This window comes from Bos grunniens, chromosome 7 (assembly GCF_055505025.1).
Source record: "Bos grunniens cultivar Pamir isolate PY7600 chromosome 7, Bosgru_T2T1.0, whole genome shotgun sequence".
Classification (NCBI taxonomy): Eukaryota; Metazoa; Chordata; class Mammalia; order Artiodactyla; family Bovidae; genus Bos; species Bos grunniens.
Genome location: NC_141171.1, coordinates 31,048,886 through 31,064,395, shown reverse-complemented (window position 1 = coordinate 31,064,395; position 15,510 = coordinate 31,048,886). Strand labels below are relative to the sequence as shown.

Below are 15,510 nucleotides of genomic sequence, written 5' to 3'. Positions count from 1 at the left end.
AGTGACTGAACAACAACAGCAAGGAAATTTATGTAACCCTAGACAAGTTCGTGTGCAGGCAAAACTAAAATCCAGAACTTTGATCCCCAGGAAATTTTGACATTTTAAAAATAAAAATCTCTTCTTAATAATCAAGTTGAGTACCCAGGTCTATTATATAGGCCCTTAATGCCTGTTTCTTACTCAAATCAAGTATAATCTCCCTCAGTATCCATACAGCATTGGTTTTAGGACACACTACAGACACCAAAATCCCTTTTGGGAAGTCTCTTATTTAAAATGGCATAGTGTTCCATATAACCTATACACATCCTCCCATATACTTTAAAATCATCTCAAATTTTCTTATAATACTTATGTCAGTGTAAATGCTTATAAACAGTAAATACAATGTAAATGCAACAGCAGCCCACTCCAGTACTCTTGTCTAGGAAATCCCATGGACGGAGGAGCCTGGTAGGCTACAGTCCATGGGGTTGTGAAGAGTCGTGGACATGACTGGGTGACTTCACTTTCACTTTTCACTTTCATGCACTGGAGAAGGAAAAGGCAACCCACTCCAGTGTTCTTGCCTGGAGAAACCCAGGATGGGAGCCTGGTGGGCTGCCGTCTATGGGGTCGCACAGAGTCGGACATGACTGACGTGACTTAGTGGCAGCAGCTATGCAGTTGGTTGCTGGAGTGAAAGTGAAAGTTACTCAGTAGTGTCCTACTTTTTGTGACCCCATGGACTATACAGTCCGTGGAATTCTCAAGGCCAGAATACAGGAGTGGGTAACCCTTCCCTTCTCCAGGGGGTTTTCCCAACCCAGAGATCGAATTCAGGTCTCCCCCATTGCAGGCAGATTCTTTACCAGCTGAGCCACCAGGGAAGCCCAAGAATACTGGAGTAGGTAGCCTATCCCTTCTCCAGCTGATCTTCCCGACCCAGGAAACAAACCAGGGTCTCCTGCATTGCAGGCAGATTCTTTACCAACTGAGCTATCAGGGAAGCCCTGAAGGTCGCTCAGTCGTGTCTGACTCTTTGAGACCCCATGGACAATATAGTCCGTGGAATTCTCCAGCCAGAATACTGGAGTGGGTAGCCTTTCTCTTCTCCCGGGGATCTTCCCAACCCAGGGATCAAACCCAGGTTTCCCACATTGCAGGCAGGTTCTTTACCAGCTGAGCCACAAGCTGGTGTGTGGCAAAATCCACTTTATTGAATCTCTCTGAAATTAAAAAAATATATTTTCAATCTGCAGTTGATTGAATCTGTTGGACCCCCACAAAGAGAGGACCAGCTGCAAAAAACAATATTTATTTGTGTATTGATTGGTTGGTTTTTAAAGAGTATGTGTTTATTCTTTTTTTTATGATTTTTTTTATGACTGTGCTGGGCATTCATTGCTGCAGGGCTTTTCTCTAATTGTTGCAAGCAGGGACTACTCTTTGGTTGTGATACACAGGCTTCTCATTGTGGTGGCTCTCTTGCTGGGGAGCATGGGCTCTGGGGCACGCAGGCTTCATTAGTTGTGGCACGTGGGCTCAGTAACTGTGGCTCCCAGGCTCTAGAGCACAGGCCCAGTAGTTTAGGTGCACAGGTTTAGTTGCTGGCGGCATGTGGGATCTTCCTGGATCAGGGACTGAACCCGTGTCTCCTGCATTGGCAGATAGATTCTTTACCACTGAGCCTCCAGGGAAGCCCAGCAGCGTTTATTTTTAATGAGTAGTGTCAGGAAACTGGGTCGTACTCATAGGTAACCATTTCTTTTATATAGTGGCATATTCGAAGCATTTTTCTGTGAAACCAAATGCCACTCTGCTGCTATGTCTTTTGAAAAATAGACTTTACCTTTTAGAGCAGTTTTAAGTTCATAGCAAAATTGAGTGGAAAGTATAGAGATTTCCCATATAATGTGCCTACACATGCGTTTTTCTGCATTATCAATATCCTCCACCATAGTGGTACCTTTGCTACAATTGGTAAAACTACACTGACAAATCACAATCACCCAAGATCCGTAGTTTACATTAGGGTTCACCCTTGGTGTTGTACGTTCTCTGGGTTTGGGCAAATGTATAATGACATGTGTCCACTGTTACAATATATTACAGAGTAGTTTCACTGTCCTGAAATTCCTCTCTGCTCTGCTTGTTCATCCCACCCTTCCCCCAATCCACTAGTCTTTACTATCTCCATAGTTCTGCCTTTTCAACAGTGCAGTATAGTTGTAAATATATAATATGTAGGTCTTTCAGGCTGGCTTCTTTCACGTTTAAGTTTCCTCTATGTCTTTTCATGGTTAGCTGCTTCATTTCCTTTTGGTCTGCATAATACAATGCAAACTGTATTGTCTGGATGTACTGTAGTTTGCTTACCCAGGCACCTACTGAAGAACATCTTCATTGCTTCCAAATTTTAGCAATTATAATTAAAGCTACTGTTAACATTATGTGCATGTTTTTGTGTGGGTATGTTTTCAGCTCCCCTGGATGACTACTAAAGATCACAGTTGCTGGAACACCTAAGAGTATGCTTATCTTATAAATGTACTGCCAAAATGGTCTTCCATAGTGGTTGTACCACTTTGCATTCCCACCAGCAGTGAATGAGAGTTCCTCTTGCTTCACATCCTCATCAGCATTTGGTGGTATCAGTGTTCGAAATTTTGATCACTTTAATAGGTGTCTGGAGTGACTCCACTGTGAGGTGTAGTGTGTCTCACAGTTGTTTCAGTTTGCATTTCTCTGATAACATATGATGTGGGACATCTTTTCTTACGGTTATCTGCCATATGTTTATCTTTGGTGAAGTATCTGTTACGGTCTTTGGCCTTTTATTAAATTGGGTTGTTCATTTTCTAATTGTTGAGTTTTAAGAGTTCTTTGTATGCTTTGCATAATAAAGCTTTATCAGCTGTGTCTTTTGAAAATATTTTCTCCCAGTCTGCAGCTTGTTTTTCCATTTTCTTGACATTGTCCTTTGCAGAGTAGTTTTTATTTTAATTTTGGTGAAGTCTGCTTTATCAAATGTTTTTTTCATGGATTGTGCCTCTGTTATATCTAAAAACTTACTATGAAACATGAGGTCATCTAGATTTCCTCTTGAGTTATCTTCGAGACACTTTATACTTTAGTGCTCTATCTTTAGGTCAATGATCCATTTTGAGTTGATTTTTGTGAATGCTGTAAGTTCTGTTTCTAGATGCTTTTCTTACATGTAGATTTTCAGTTGTTGCAGCAGTTTGTTGAAGAGACTAATTTTTCCACATTATGTTGCCTTTGCTCATTTGTTGAGAATCATTTGGCTGTTCTGTTGTTTTTCAGTCACTAAGTCATGCCTGACTCTGCAGTCCCATGGACTGCAACATGCCACGCTTCTGTGTTCTTCACTATCTTCCAGAGTTTGTTCAGACTCCCGTCCATTGAGTTGGCAATGCCATCCAACCATCTCATGCTCTCTTGCCCCCTTCTCTGCCTACCCTCAGTCTTTCCCAGCATCAGGGTCTTTTCTAATGAGTCGAATCACCATTAGTCCTTTCAGTATATGATCAGGGTTGATTTCCTTTAGAATTGATTGATTTGATCTCCTTGAAATCCAAAGGACTCTCAAGAGTCTTCTTCAACATCGTAACTCAGAAATATCAATTGTTTGACGCTCAGCATTATTTATTGTCCAGCTCTCACATCTGTACATTACTACTGGAAAAACCATAGCATTGACTATGAGGACCTTTGTCAGCAAAGTGATGTCTCTGCTTTTTAATATGCTGTCTATATGTATCATAGCTTTCCTTCCAAGGAGCAAGTGTCTTTTAACTTCTTGGCTGCAGTCACCATCTGCAGTGATTTTGGAGCCTGAGAAAGTAAACTCTGTCACTGTTTCCACTTTTTCCCTTTCTATTTGCCATGAAGTGATGGGACCAAACACAATGATCTTAGTTTTTTACATGTTGAGTTTTAAGCCAGCCTTTTCACTCTTCTCTTTAACCCTCTTCCAGAGGCTCTTTAGTTTCTTTTCGCTCTCTGCCAAGAGTGATGGTTGTTGATATTTCTCCTATCAATTTTGATTCCAGCTTGTGATTCACCCAGCCCAGCATTTCACATAATGTACTCTGCATATAAGTTAAATTAGCGGGGTGACAATATACAGCCTTGATGCAGTCCTTTTCCAATTTTGAACTAATCGGTGGCTCAGACAGTAAAGCGTCTGAGACCTGGTTCGATCGCTGGGTCGGGAAGATCTCCTGGAGAAGGAAATGGCAACCCATTCTAGTACTCTTGCCTGGAAAATTCCTTAGACGGAGAAGCCTGGTAGGCTACAGCCCATGGGATTGCAGAGAGTCAGACACGACTGAGCGACTTCAGTGTCAATGTCAATGTTGTTCCATGTTTAGTTCTAACTGTTGCTCCTTGACTCGAATACAGGCTTCTCAGGTGACAGTTAGGGTGGTCTGGTATTCCTGTTTCTTTAAGAATTTTCCACAGTTTGTTGTGATCCACACAGTCAAACACTTTGGCATAGTCAATGAAGTGGAAGTAGATGTTCTTCTGGAATTCCCATGCTTTCTCTGTGATAACAACGAATGCTGGTAATTTGATATCTGGTTCCTCTGCCTTTCTAAATCCAGCTTGTACATCTGGAATTTCTTGGTTCAAGTAATGCTGAAGCCTAGCTTGAAGGATTATGAGCGTTACCTTGCTAGCATGTGAAAAATGAGCCCAATTGGGTGATAATTTGAAAATTCTTTGACATTGATCTTCTTTGAGATTGAAATGAAAACTGACTTTTTCCAGTCCTGTAGCCACTGCTTTCTTTTCCAAATTTACTGGCATATGGAGTGTAGCACTTTAACGGCATTATCCTTCAGGATTTTAAGTAGCTCAGTTGGAATTCCATCACCTCCACTAACTTTGATAGTAATGCTTGCATTCAATATCACAGTAATCCAAATCTGTGCCCCAACCAGTATGCTGAAGAAGCTAAAATTGAACAGTTCTATGAAGACCTATAAGACCTTCTAGAACTAATACTCAAAAAAGATGTCCTTTTCATTATAGGGGACTGGAATGCAAAAGTAGGAAGTCAAGAGATACCTGGAGTCACAGGCAGATTTGGCCTTGGAGTACAGAATGAAGCAGGGCAAAGACTAATATAATTTTGCCAAGAGAACACACTGGTCATAGCAAACACCCTCTTCCAACAATACAAGAGAAGATTCCATACACGGACATCACAGATGGTCAATACTGTAATCAGATTGATTACATTCTTTGCAGCCAAAGATGGAAAAGCTCTATACAGTCAGCAAAAACAAGACTGGGAGCTGACTGTGGCTCAGACCATGAACTCCTTATTGCCAAATTCAGACTTAAATTGAAGAAAGTAGGGAAAACCACTAGACCATTCAGGTATGACTTAAATCAAATCCCCTACAATTATACAGTGGAAGTGACAAACACATTCTGGGGATTAGATCTGATAGATAGAGTGCGTGAAGAACTATGGACAGAGGTTTGTGACATTGTACAGAAGGCAGTGATCAAGACCATCCCCAAGAAAAAGAAATGCAAAACGGCAAAATTGTTGTCTGAGGAGGCCTTCAGACAACAGCTTTTCTTCTCGAGAAAAGAAGAGAAGCTAAAGACAAAGGAGGAAAGGAAAGATATTCCCATTTCCAAAGAGTATCAAGGAGAGATAAGAAAGCCTTCTTCAGTGATCAGTGCAGAGAAATAGAGGAAAACAACAGAATGGGAAAGACTAGAGATCTCTTCAAGAAAATTAGAGATATGAAGGGAACATTTCATGGAAAGATGGGCTCAATAAAGGACAGAAATGGTATGGACCTAACAGAAGCAGAAGATATTAAGAAGAGGTGGCAAGAATACACAGGAAAACTGTACAAAAAAAGATCTTCAGGACCCAGATAACCATGATGGTGTGATCACTCACCTAAGCCAGACATCCTGGAATGTGAAGTCAAGTGGGCCTTAGGAAGCATCACTATGAACAAAGCTAGTGGAGGTGATGGAATTCCAGTTGAACTATTTCAAATCCTAAAAGATGATGCTGTGAAAGTGCTGCACTCAATATGCTAGCAAATCTGGAAAACTCAGCAGTGGCCACAGGACTGGAAAAGGTCAGTTTTCATTCTCACCCCAAAGAAAGGCAGTGCCAAAGAATGCTCAAACTACCACACAATTGTACTCATCTCACACACTAGCAAAGTAATGCTCAAAATTCTCCAAGCCAGTCTTCAACAATACGTGAATTGTGAACTTCAGATTTTCAAGCTGGTTTTAGAAAAGGCAGAGGAACCAGAGATCAAATTGCCAACATCTGTTGGATCATTGAAAAAGCAAGAGAGTTGAAGAAAAACTTCTATTTTTACTTTATTGACTATGCCAAAGCCTTTGACTGTGTGGATCACAATAAATTGAAAATTCTTGAAGAGATGGGAATACCAGACCACCTGACCTGCCTTCTGATAAATCTGTATGCAGGTCAAGAAGCAACAGTTAGAACTGGACATGGAATAACAGACTGATTCCAAATGAGGAAAGGAGTACGTCAAGGCTATATATTGTCACCCTGCTTATTCAACTTACATGCAGAGTACATCATGAGAAATGCTGGTGGTTGAATCACAAGCTGAAATAAAGATTGCGAGGAGAAATATCGATAGCCTCATATATGGCAGAAAGCGAAGAACCAAAGAGCCTCTTGATGAAAGTGAAAGAGTTGGCTAAAAGCTCAACATTCAGAAAACTAAGATCATGGCCTCTGGTCCCATCACTTCATGGCAAATAGATGGGAAAATAATGGAAATAGTGACAGACTTCATTTTTGGGGGCTCCAAAATCACTGCAGATGGTGATTGCAGCCATGAAATTAAAGACGCTTGCTCCTTGGAAGAACAGTTATGACCAACCTAGATAGCATATTAAAAAACAGAGACATTACTTTGCCAGCAAAGGTCCATCTAGTCAGCTCTGTTTTTTCCAGTAGTCATGTATGGATGTGAGAATTGGACTGTGAAGAAAGCTGAGCACTGAAGAATTGATGCTTTTGAATTGTGGTGTTGGAGAAGACTCTTGAGAGTCCCTTGGACTACAAGGAGATCCAACCAGTTCATGCTAGAGGAAATCAGTCCTAAATGTTCATTGGAAGGACCCATGCTGAAGCTGAAATTCCAATACTTTGGCCACCTGATGTGAAGAACTGACTCATTTGAAAAGACCCTGATGGTGGGAAAGATTGATGGCAGGAGGAGAAGGAACGACAGAGGATGACATGGTTGGATGGCATCACCAACTCAATGGAGATGAGTGTAAGTAAGCTCTGGGAGTTGGTAATAGATAAGGAAGCCTGACGTGCTGCAGTCCATGGGGATGCAAAAAAGTCGTACACAACTAAGCAACTGAACTGAACTGAATGCTTCCTAAGGCCCACTTGACTTCATACTCCAGGAGGTCTGGCCCTCCGTGAGTGACCACACCATTGTGGTTATCTGGGTCATTAAGACTTTTTTTGTATAGTTCTTCTGTGTATTCTTGCCATGTCTTCTTAATCTCTTCTGCTTCTGTTAGGTCCTTACCATTTCTGTCCTTTATCCTACCCATCCTTGCATGAAATGTTCGCTTGATATCTCCAATTTTCTTCAAGAGATCTCTGTTGTTTTCCTCTATTACTTTGCATTGTTCTCTTAAAAAGGCTTTCTTACCTCTCCTTGCTGTTCTGTGGAACTCTGCATTCAGTTGGTTATATCTTTCCCTTTCTCCCTTGCCTTTCACTTCTCTTCTTTCCTTTGCTATTTGTATCGTCTCCTTAGACAACCACTTTGCCTTCTTGAATTTCTTTTTCTTCAGGCTGGTTTTTGGTCACCACTTTCTGTGTAATTACTGACCTCCATCCATAGTTTTTCAGGCACTCTGTGTATCAGATCTAATCCCTTGAATTATTCGTTACCTCCACTGTACAGTCAGAAGGGGTTAATTAAGATTATACCTAAACTGCTTAGTGGTTTTCCCTACTTTCTTAATAAGTCTGAATTTTGCCATATGGAACTCATGATCTGAGTCACAGTCAGCTCCAGGTCTTGTTTTTGCTGACTGTAGAGAGCGTCTCCATCTTCAGCTGCAAAGAATATAATCAGACTGATTTCAGTATTGACCCTCTGGTGATGTCCTTGTCTAGAGTTGTCACTTCTGTTTTTGGAAGAGGGCGTTTGCTATGACAGGTGTGCTCTCTTGACAAAATTCTGTTAGCCTTTGCCCAGCTTCATTTTCAAGGCCAAACTTGCCTCTTAACTCCAGGTATCTCTTGACTTCCTACTTTTGTGTTCCAATCCCCATATGATGAAAAAAGTATCTCTTTTTGGTGTTAATTCTAAAAGGTCTTGTAGGTCTTTATAGAACTGTTCAACTTCAGCTTCTTCAGCATTAGTGGTTGGGACATAGACTTGAATTACTGTGATGTTCAGTGATTTCCCTTGGAAACAAACTGAGATCATTCTGTCGTTGAGATTGTACCCAACTGCGTTTCAGACTCTTGTTGATAATGAGGGCTACTCCATGTCTTCTGAGGAATTCTTGCCCACCGAAGTAAACCTGATGGTCATCTGAATTAAATTCACCCATTCCCATCCATTTTAGTTCACTGGTTTCTAAGTTGTCAGTGTTTACTCTTACCATCTCATGCTTGACCATGTCTAGTTCACCTTAATTCATGTACCTAACATTCCAGGTCCTATACTTTATTCTTCTTTACAGCATCAGACTTACCTCTCAACACCAGATACACCCACAACTGAGTGTTGTTTCCACTTTGGCCCAGCCTCTTCCTTCTTTTTGGAGCTATTTCTCCACTCTTCCCCAGTAGCATATGACACCCTCTGACCCGAAGGGCTCATCTTCCAGTGTCATATCTTTTTGACTTTTCATAATGTCCACAGAGTTCTCAAGGCAGTAATAATGGAATGGTTTGCCATTCCCTCCTCCAGTGGACCATGTTTTGTCAGAGCTCTCCACCATGACCTGTCCTTCTTGGGTGGCCCTGCATGGCATGGCTCATGGCTTCATTGAGTTACGCAAGCCCCTTGGCCACAAGACTGCCATCCGTGAAGGACTTGCTGATAGTGAGTGAATCTATCTCTAGGTTCTCTGTCTGTCCCACTGGTCTGTTTGCTCTTTTACCTGTCCCATGCTGTGTCAGTTCCTGTGGCCTCATGGTGAGTCTTGAGGTCAGGAGCTGCAGTCCTCCCACTGTGTTCTTCTCGTTCAGTAATGTACTGTCTCTTCTGGGTTTTGTGCTTCTCGTGTAAACTTTGTCATCATTCTGTCGATACCCACAAAATAGCTTGCTGGAATTTTGATTGGTATTGCATTGAACCTGTGGTTCAAAGTCAGGAAGAATGGACATCTTGACAGTATTGAGTCTTCCTATTCATGAATATGGAATATCTCTCCATTTATTTAGTTCTTTAATTTTGTTCATTAGAATTGTTTAGTTTTCCTCATAGGGATTTTGTGCATATTTTGTTAGATTTCTTCCTAAGTGTTTAGTTGTTTTGGGTGCTGATGTAAATGGTATTTTTTTCTTTTTAAATTTCAAATTCTATTTGTTGATGGTATATAGAAGTAATTAGCTTCTGTAGGTTAACGTTGTATCCTGCAACCTTGCTATAATTGTTTATTAGTTCTGGAAGCCTTTGTCAGTTCTTCTGGATTTTATTTCCTTTTTTATCTTTACTGCATTAGCTTGGACTTGCAGCGTTATGTTGACAAGCAGTAATGACAGCAGACATCCTTACCTTGTTCTTGCTCTTAGTGAGAAAGCCCTTAGTTTTTCTTTAAATGTAATGTTCGGGGTAGATGTTTTTTTAGCTATTCCTCAAATTGCAGCAATTCCTCTTCTGTGAATGGGTGTTGGAGCCACTCTGCTATTTTTATGTATATATACTTAAAGGCATTTCAAACTTTATTGTAGACAGTCTGGTTGACAGACTTACTGCCATTTCTTACACACATTCATAGTTATTTTCTTAGAGTTGAGTTAACAGATAGTCATTGAGTGTTCGCTGCCAGGAACCTGGTAAAAAGAAATAAAATAAGACATTCTTCTTTCCATACAGAGTTGTTAGTCTATAAATAGATAATAATGGTAATAGAGAAATTATGACAAAAGAAACAGATATGCATTGGAAGCATATATACCACTCAACCATACTCAATTAGAGGGTTGTCAGGAACATCTTCTGGAAAAAGCTTATAGGAAAAGCTAATTTGTTTTTAAGTTCCTTCAAGAAAAACATGCTAAAGTGAGTTGACGCCTACCTTTGTGAGAGTTTGGAGATGTAGTAATGAGCTCCTGAGAGAAAAGAAAATTGCTTTTTAAAATTTTCCCATAAGGGGAAAAAAAAAAATTTTCCCATAAGGAATTTAAACTGTTTTTGAAAGCTGTAAAGAAATGTCCTTATGCCGTAGGGGATCGTTACTCAAAAAACTGATCAGACAAATGTTATTAATTAGAAATGGCCTTAAAGTAAAATTGATAATTTACCCTTACTACTTAATAACTTATGCCAGAAAGTGAAAAAGAACTGAAGAGCCTCTTGATGAAAGCGAAAGAGGAGAGTGAAAAAGTTGGCTTAAAGCTCAACATTCAGAAAACTAAGATCATGGCATCTGGTCCCATCACTTCATGGCAAATAGATGGGGAAACAGTGGAAACAGTGTCAGACTTTATTTTTTGGGGCTCCAAAATCACTGCAGGTGGTGATTGCAGCCATGAGATTAAAAGGTGCTTTCTCCTTGGAAGGAAAGTTACGACCAACCTAGACAGCATGTTAAAAAGCAGAGATATTACTTTGTCAACAAAGGTCCATCTAGTCAAGGCTATGGTTTTTCCAGTGGTCATGTCTGGATGTGAGAGTCGGACTATAAAGAAAGCTGAACACTGAAGAATTGATGCTTTTGAACTGTGGTGTTGGAGAAGACTCTTGAGAGTCCCTTGGACTGCAAGGAGGTCCAACCAGTCCATCCTAAAGGAGATTAGTCCTGGGTGTTCATCGGAAGGACTGATGTTGAAGCTGAAACTCCAGTGCTTTGGCCACCTGATGTGAAGAGCTGACTCATTTGAAAAGACCCTGATGCTGGAAAAGATTGAAGGCGGGAGGAGAAGGGGACGACAGAGGATGAGATGGCTGGATGGCATCACCGACTCAATGGACATGGGTTTGGGTGGACTCCAGGAGTTGGTGATGGACAGGGAGGCCTGGCGTGCTGCGATTCATGGGGTTTCAAAAGACATGACTGAGTGACTGAACTGAACTGAATTAATAACTTTATTCATTAATATGTACCATTAAGTAAGTGGAAAGGCAACAGTACAAACTGGGAGAAAATTTTATTCTCCATACATATGTGATACATATCTAGAACTTCTATCTAGACTATGTAAAGAACTCCTACAAATCAATAACAACAATAGAAAAATAGGGAAAATACTTAAAGAGACCCTTCACAAAGGAAGATATCCAAATGTCTGTTAAACATATGAAAAACTGCTCGCCATCGTTACTCATCAGGAAAATGCCAATTCAGATCACAGTAATGTGCACTTTATACTCTCCATAATAGCTTAAGTGAAAACATGAAATATATTTAAGTGTTGACAGGATATAAAGCAGCTGGAAGCTCTGTATATTACTGGTGTGTGTGTATTAGTCACACGGTCGTGTCCAACTCTAACCCCATGGACTGTAGCCCTCCGGGTTTCTCTGTCCATTGGATTCTACAGGCTGGAATACTGGAGTGCATTGCCATTCCCTTCTCCAGAGGATCTTCTGACCCAGGGATCGAACCCTGGTCTCCTGCATTGCAGGCAGATCCTTTACCGTTGAGCTACAGGGAAGTCCTATATTACTGGGCGGAGTGTAAATTATATAACTGCTTTAGAAGATTTTTAGCGATATCTTCTAAAGCAGAACATTTACCTATCCTGTGATTCAGGTATTCCACTCCTAGGTACATAACGAACAGAAATTTGTTCACTGTTTGCTAAAAGATACATGTGCTGGACAGTTCATACAGCACTGCTGGTAGTGGTAAAAAACTGGTAATGAAATTTGAAAACCTAGGTGCTCATCAGCAGCAGAATGGATCAGTTGTGGTGTATTTACACAGTGGAATATTTACATCAACAAAGATGAGTGTTCTATTATTACATGCGACAATATAAGAGTCTTGTATACAGAGCATTAAGATCAGAAAAACAAAACAAAACAAAAAATGTGTTTTGGATGATTCTAGTTCTGTGAAGAGCAAAAACAGGAAAAACGAATCCTTGTTGGTGGAAGCCTAGGTTGGGAGAGGGTAAAGAATGGGGGGGAGCACGAGTGGAGCTTTTCGATTTGATAATGTTCTCTTTCTTGATCTGGGTGCTGACTACACAGGTGTGTTGGGTTTTGAAAATATATAGCTGTGCACTTCTGCTATATACAGCTTCCTTTTTATGTTACGTATTTTTTTTAAGTACTGGTTTTAAACATTATAAGGAAACTGATAAATCTAAAAGCTTTACAGTGTTGATTCCATTTTGCTGATTTTTGTACTTTCAGAAATATAAAAATATTCCTTTAGCTTAGTTGAAATGTAAATAATTGGGAATTTTTTAGTTTGAAAATACAGAAATTTTAGAATAATTGTAGTCTTAAGTCAACTACTGCTAAACCTTTTTCTTAAAGTATTAATTTGAACTTCTTATTCATGCAACATATTTGCAAGGTCTGATTTTTACTATTATATGATATATACTGTATAAAACATTAAAATTTGTTTTTGTTAATTATAACTAAACTTGACAGATTAGTATAGCTAACTGGGTGACTGGAAAAGATTTTCTGTTTTAAATCTTAAGTGACTTCTTGTTAAGAAAGGAGGTGAGTGAAAGTGTGTTTTTGGTTATTTCTTACCCTCAGAGGAGGAACTGTAAATAGATGTTCTTATTCTTTTTCTCTGCTTATCAGGAGAATGTTCTATTTCTGTAGTACCTGGAGACATAATTATAACAGACAAACATGGCAATCCATTATCAATTATTTTTTTAACAGTCAAGTCCATCATCTCCGGATCCAGCTAGCTTTCTTGCAGAAGATATTAGTACAAACTCCAATGGTCCAAAACCTGCAGAAGTTGCGCTAGATGATGACAGAGAAGATCTTTTTGCAGGTAATTGTAAATAGCTTTATTTTTCTTTAAGTAATTGTCAATTGTAGCATATATCCTATCAAAATATTCTCTTAAAACTAACATTTTCTGTGAAGTACTATTGATGGCTTTTCTTGTTAACGACTTAGGAGGATAGGAAATTTTAGTTACTTTGCTTTGTGAAAAATAAAGACTGTTGTGAGAAGCATGAATGTGATCCTTTCTGGTTTTAAGCGTTTGGAAGTAAGTCACATGAATAATTTGATTATTTCGAGCAGTACTTGGACACAAACTAATGGTTGTGGCATTCAGACTTTGAGAAATAGCAATGATTATATTCTTTCTTACTTACAATTTTTCACAAAGCAAAATTAAACTCTGAACTTAAGAATTACTTTATTCATAATCTATATATATTTGAAATCTGTTTTAAAAATGTTTTAGTATTTACCATGGGTTCCATTTTGATTCAATTTTAAGTGAATAAATTGATGCTTCAGGAATTTATTTTTGATATGGGGGCAGGCTTTCTACCTTTAAAAAATTGGACCCTCTTCAAAACAATTACCTGCTTTAAGATTAAAATTTAAATTCAAATTAATGTTTGGCTATTAAAAAGCAGCATCTGCCTTAGAATTAATGGCACAAATAATTGCAATAGTAAGTCTTTGTGTGTTTGAGAGCTTAGTTTACCTAAACTGGCTTTCTTTGAGTTAAAACTTGATAATGTAAACTTGATAATGTATCCTCCCTCAGCTTTTATAGTGGCTGAATATTGAAACCATCCTGTATTTTTTTAATATAAGTATATTTAAAAATACAGTCCTCTATGACAGAGGTCCATATAATTTCCTGTTTAATGTGTGAAAAGTTTTCACTGCAGATGAATTCATGTATTTTATGAATTCGTGTCAGAAAATTAAAATGTGAAGACAATCATTTACCCAGCCACCCCCTCCCCTTTTCTGTAGCTACCTAACAACTTAGAGTATGACAGTTAACCAAAATTGTAATACTCCTTTTTCTTTTCTTTCCTTGACTTTTTCCTAGGAGATCCTTAGAAGTTTCTTCATGGCATTTATGTTTTAATCTGAAAGATGACAAAAGTAGCTGCTAATCTAAAATTGTGGTTATTCCTCTAATAGTAGAGGGTCATAAATAGAACACTTGGATTATCCATTGTATTGAAGAGTCTCTAAGTCTCAGAATTCTATGTTAATGAGTGTGCTGAAACTCTAAAGCAGAACTCTGTATCTCTGCCTAGGAAAGATGGTTTTCTTGTTTACAGTGTGCCCTGCTGATCAAACAGTTTGCCACGTCAGGGCTGTGCAGTAATATTTGCCCACGAGGCTCAACTGGAAAAATCTTTTTTGTGTTAGTGTACCTAGTGCAGAGTATACTAAACATAGTGATTGATCCATGGTCAGTGTCAGTGTTTTTGTTTTTAAGGAGAAACAGAGATGAAGCAATAAAAATATCCATCTGCTTTTGTTATCTGCAGACACTTTTTATGCTTTATCTTTTATCTTAAACTCAGCTACATTTCATAATGACATCATTAGGTTTCCTAAGACCTGTATAAGAGAAGAAACTATAGGTATTGGTCTAGTGACTTAGCCATTCTGATTTTAAAACCATTATGAGATTAGATTGTAATTGGTGTATATGCCAGTATACTTTGGGTAGCATCTCAAATACTATTATTATGTCAGAAGTGGCGTCAGAAAAAGTTCAAGCATGACTTTGTTACTGTTACTAGCTTACTTACAGAATGTTCACCAAACATGGGTAACTAGAGAGCCCCTTTCCACCATCAGTACCATCCTGCGCTAAGCTTCACTGAACACATTGTAGGAAACTGTCCTAGAGGAGTAAGTGAGAGTGAACAAGTTGCCAGTGTTGAAATTGTCCTAGACTTTTAGAACTTGGTTCTGCCAGGGTAGTTAGTATATTTCACTTACTCTTTTCAGCAGATTATACCAAATCCAAAGTTTAACAAGTATTCCTTTGTTTGAAAAATTCTCTGGTGTCTGTGGTATGAGTGAACTGTTACTTAGCTGACATTGACATAATCAATTTACACTTACCTTCAAAGTGTCTCTCTCAAGGAAATGTTAATCTTTATACTTAGTATATATGGGACTTTTTTCTGTATAAAAAGAAAAACTTTGACTTATTTTTTTATTGAGGTATAGTTGATACATAGTATCGTAAGTTTCAGGTGTACAATATAGTGATTTACAGTTTTTCAAGTTTATACTCCACTTATAGTTTTAAAACGTTGGCTGTAATCTCTGTGATGTACAATATATCCTTGTA

General features: G+C 38.9%; 1 protein-coding gene across 2 annotated transcripts in view; it reads left to right on the top strand.

The window, feature by feature from the left end:
- The window catches only part of SNX2 (sorting nexin 2), a 62,507-nt gene that overhangs the window by 16,397 nt on the left and 30,600 nt on the right, over window positions 1-15,510 (top strand). For both annotated transcript variants that reach the window (XM_086410669.1, XM_086410668.1), the window contains exon 2: window positions 13,095-13,212. In XM_086410669.1, coding sequence (XP_086266795.1) covers window positions 13,095-13,212 — 118 coding nt within the window. The remainder of the gene's footprint in view (window positions 1-13,094; window positions 13,213-15,510) is intronic.